General features: G+C 54.6%; 1 protein-coding gene across 1 annotated transcript in view; it reads left to right on the top strand.

Moving 5' to 3' along the window:
* The first annotated feature begins 22 nt into the window (after positions 1-22).
* FAM20A (FAM20A golgi associated secretory pathway pseudokinase) overlaps positions 23-3,095 on the top strand; it is a 7,712-nt gene continuing 4,639 nt past the window's right edge. Inside the window, exons 1-5 of the mRNA XM_057383991.1 lie at positions 23-158; positions 494-563; positions 1,190-1,305; positions 2,507-2,687; positions 2,964-3,073. Of these exons, the coding sequence (XP_057239974.1) occupies positions 23-158; positions 494-563; positions 1,190-1,305; positions 2,507-2,687; positions 2,964-3,073 (613 nt within the window). The remainder of the gene's footprint in view (positions 159-493; positions 564-1,189; positions 1,306-2,506; positions 2,688-2,963; positions 3,074-3,095) is intronic.

Consider the following 3,095-nt stretch of genomic DNA (forward strand, 5'->3'; position numbering starts at 1 on the left):
TGGAGGAGGTCAGATCCTCACCATGCAGGTTGGAGGAGGTCAGATCCTCACCATGCAGGTTGGAGGAGGTCAGATCCTCACCTGGCTGTCACACAGTGTCCCTCCCCTGCAGCCAAGGGCAGAGCTGAGCTCGGGRTGCAGCCTGGACACCCTGGATGGTSAGRGAGGCACACGYTCCATCAGCAATCAAGGTGTGCTTTGRGTTAATAAATGTCCCCAGATAATGAGCAATTAACCTGGCACCTCCTCCCAGCAGGGTCTGTGTTTCATAAATCAAAAATACCTTTCTGAGAGGATGAGGGCAGCAGCCTTTCTCCCCTCGATGGGATGAGCACTGAACACCAAGGGAAGGTGGTTCCTGATGGTCAGGGCGGGCAGGGATCTCCAATTTCCACAGGATAAGGAGGACTCGAATGTCCTGCAGCTCAAACTCCAAGAAAGGGAACGAATGGAGCTGAATTCCCTCCCCATTTCTGCCCCAACATCCCCACAGTGACTCTGCTTGACTCAGCCACCACCACCCTGCAGCTCCTCCACCACAAAAATGAGGCCAGACTGCTTTGGTGAAGTGCTCTGTGGCTTTTAGAGCCAAAAGATGCTGGGTAAAAGCAAATCTTTTTTTTTCCCTTCAAACATTGCTCAATAAGTAACAGGCTAAATCCTGTTCCATGCYCAATTCCCCGGAGCAGAGGGCATTACCCAAGGAGCCAAGCAGAGCATTAGCCAGTTCAGCCTTGGTACTGACTCAGCAATCAGCACTGCTTTCCCCTCGMTGCCAGGAATGCTTTCCTGCCCCAGGCCCTGAGGGTTTTAAGAGTATTTTTGAGGAATTGGCGCCTCTGGAGCAGGGGGCACCTCCTCAGCCACATCACACAGGATCAGAGTTTGCTCCAAGTCAAACCAATGTTGTGGAAAGACCCCAAGGGCTGCTCTGACCCTGATTCCAATGGGGTGGGAGAAACTGAGGCAATGTCAGGGAAAGAACCAGGAATCCTGGACATCATCCAGACTGTTCCAGGCAGCACCATTAAAATACCAAAACCCAAACCGAGCTGCATTTTTGCCCCGAGGGCAGAGCGGCTTTTTGCTGGGAAGAATCTGAGTGCAGCGATGCAAAGGCTGAGGGAAGGGACCAAGGCAGCAGCTGCCACCCCATCCCTTGGCACCGTGCCCTGTCCCCCCTGAGCAGGATCCTGGATTTCCGGAGGGTTCCACCCACCGTGGGGAGGCTGATCAATGTCACCAARGAGATCCTGGAGGTCACCAAGAACGAGGTCCTGCAGAGCGTGTTCTTCGTGTCACCAGGTGGGTTTGGGATCGGATCGGGGTGAGGAACATTCTGATCCCGTGAAGGTCCCTCCCAATGTCACCCAAATCTGTGCTGGTCCCTGGTGGGAGGGAGGGAAGGGGATGGAGGGAAATGGGGTGAAGGAAAAGGGGGCAAAGGAAAAGGGGGTGAAGGAAAAAGGGATGCACGAAAAGGGGCTGCAGGAAAAGAGGATGCAGGAAAAGGGGATGCAGGAAAAGAGGATGCAGGAAAAAGGGGATGCAGGAAAAGAGGATGCAGGAAAAAGGGCTGAAGGAAAAGGGGATGCAGGAAAAAGGGATGCATGAAAAGGGGCTGCAGGAAAAGAGGATGCAGGAAAAGGGCTGAAGGAAAAGGGGATGCAGGAAAAGGGGCTGAAGGAAAAGGGGATGCAGGAAAAGGGGATGCAGGACTTGTGGTGTGGGGCAGGAATTGAATTCCTGGGTGAAACACGCACGAAGACACAGCTACAGCAGAGGTTCCCCATCCCAACCTCGAGCTGGAATCATCTGCCAGATCCAATTGTCTGGTGGCACCGGGTGGTGGGACCAGGAGTGCCCACTGACCCAAATCCAGGTGCCAGTGCCTGTGKCTGTGGCTCAGGCCCAAGCCTAAGGCAGTGGGCTGCTCATGGTGCACACTCCTGTGGGTTCCAGATCAGAAAGGTGATGGAGTAGAGCAGGGATGTTGGAGCCTTGCTGTGTTTGACTAGGCTGGCCTTTTCCAGCCAGAGCATTCCTGGAGCTCTGGGACCTCTGAACCCAAACCCTAACCTAATCCTCAATAATTACCCCAGCCAAGAGCCTGTGTTTTCCCTTCCAGAAAGATGGAGGACTGGCAATGTTTGGGCTCTGCTGACATGGCCCAGGTGGGCCCTGTCCAGCCCCAGCGTTCCCATAGCTCCAGGCCCTTCAGATCTCTCAACCCTAACCCTGGTGTAACCCTTGGTGTAACCCTAATCCTAACCCTAACCCTCGGTGTAAACCTAACCCTAACTCTCGGTGTAATCCTAACCCTAACTCTAGGTGTAACCCTAATCCTAACCCTAACCCCCGGTGTAATCTGGTGGTTTGACATCCATGCCATGGTCACACACACCACAAATCGCTGTCCCACGGTGGGGCAGGGCTCAGGCCAGGCCACCCCACATCCTCCTGGAGCTCACAGCCCCCTTTTCCCCATTTCCTGCTCTTCCCCCAGCCAGCAACGTCTGCTTCTTCGCCAAGTGCCCGTACATGTGCAAGACGGAGTACGCTGTTTGTGGGAATCCTCACCTGCTGGAGGGCTCCCTGTCTGCCTTCCTGCCATCCCTCAACCTGGCCCCACGGCTCTCCATCCCCAACCCCTGGATCCGCTCCTACTCCTTCCATGGAAAAGAGGAGTAAGTGGGTAAAGGATGCCCCTTCCCRTGGCTGTTCTGTAGGGTATGGACACCTGGGCACAAAGAATCCAGGCAGGGGAAGGACGAGGTTKGGGGTGCCCATAATTAGGGTAATTATCAGTGTAATGGCCCTTAAAGCCTGGGCATGGGCTGGGTTTGGATTCCAGTCTCCTGCAGGCACAAGGAGGGAGGTTAAACCCCTCTGGGTGGGCTTTGGGAGCTGTTGGGRCACGGCAGCAGCAGCTGAGGGCATCTCCCCTTCTCTATCTCATGCAGGTGGGAAGTGAATCCGTTCTACTGCAACACAGTGAGGGAGATCTACCCCTACAACAACAGCAACCGACTGCTCAACATCGTGGACATGGCCATATTCGACTTCCTTATGGGTAATGATGGGGAAAGGACTTT

Source organism: Malurus melanocephalus, unplaced genomic scaffold, assembly GCF_030028575.1.
Source record: "Malurus melanocephalus ecotype Western Australia unplaced genomic scaffold, MMel_1.1 scaffold_672, whole genome shotgun sequence".
Lineage (NCBI taxonomy): Eukaryota > Metazoa > Chordata > Aves > Passeriformes > Maluridae > Malurus > Malurus melanocephalus.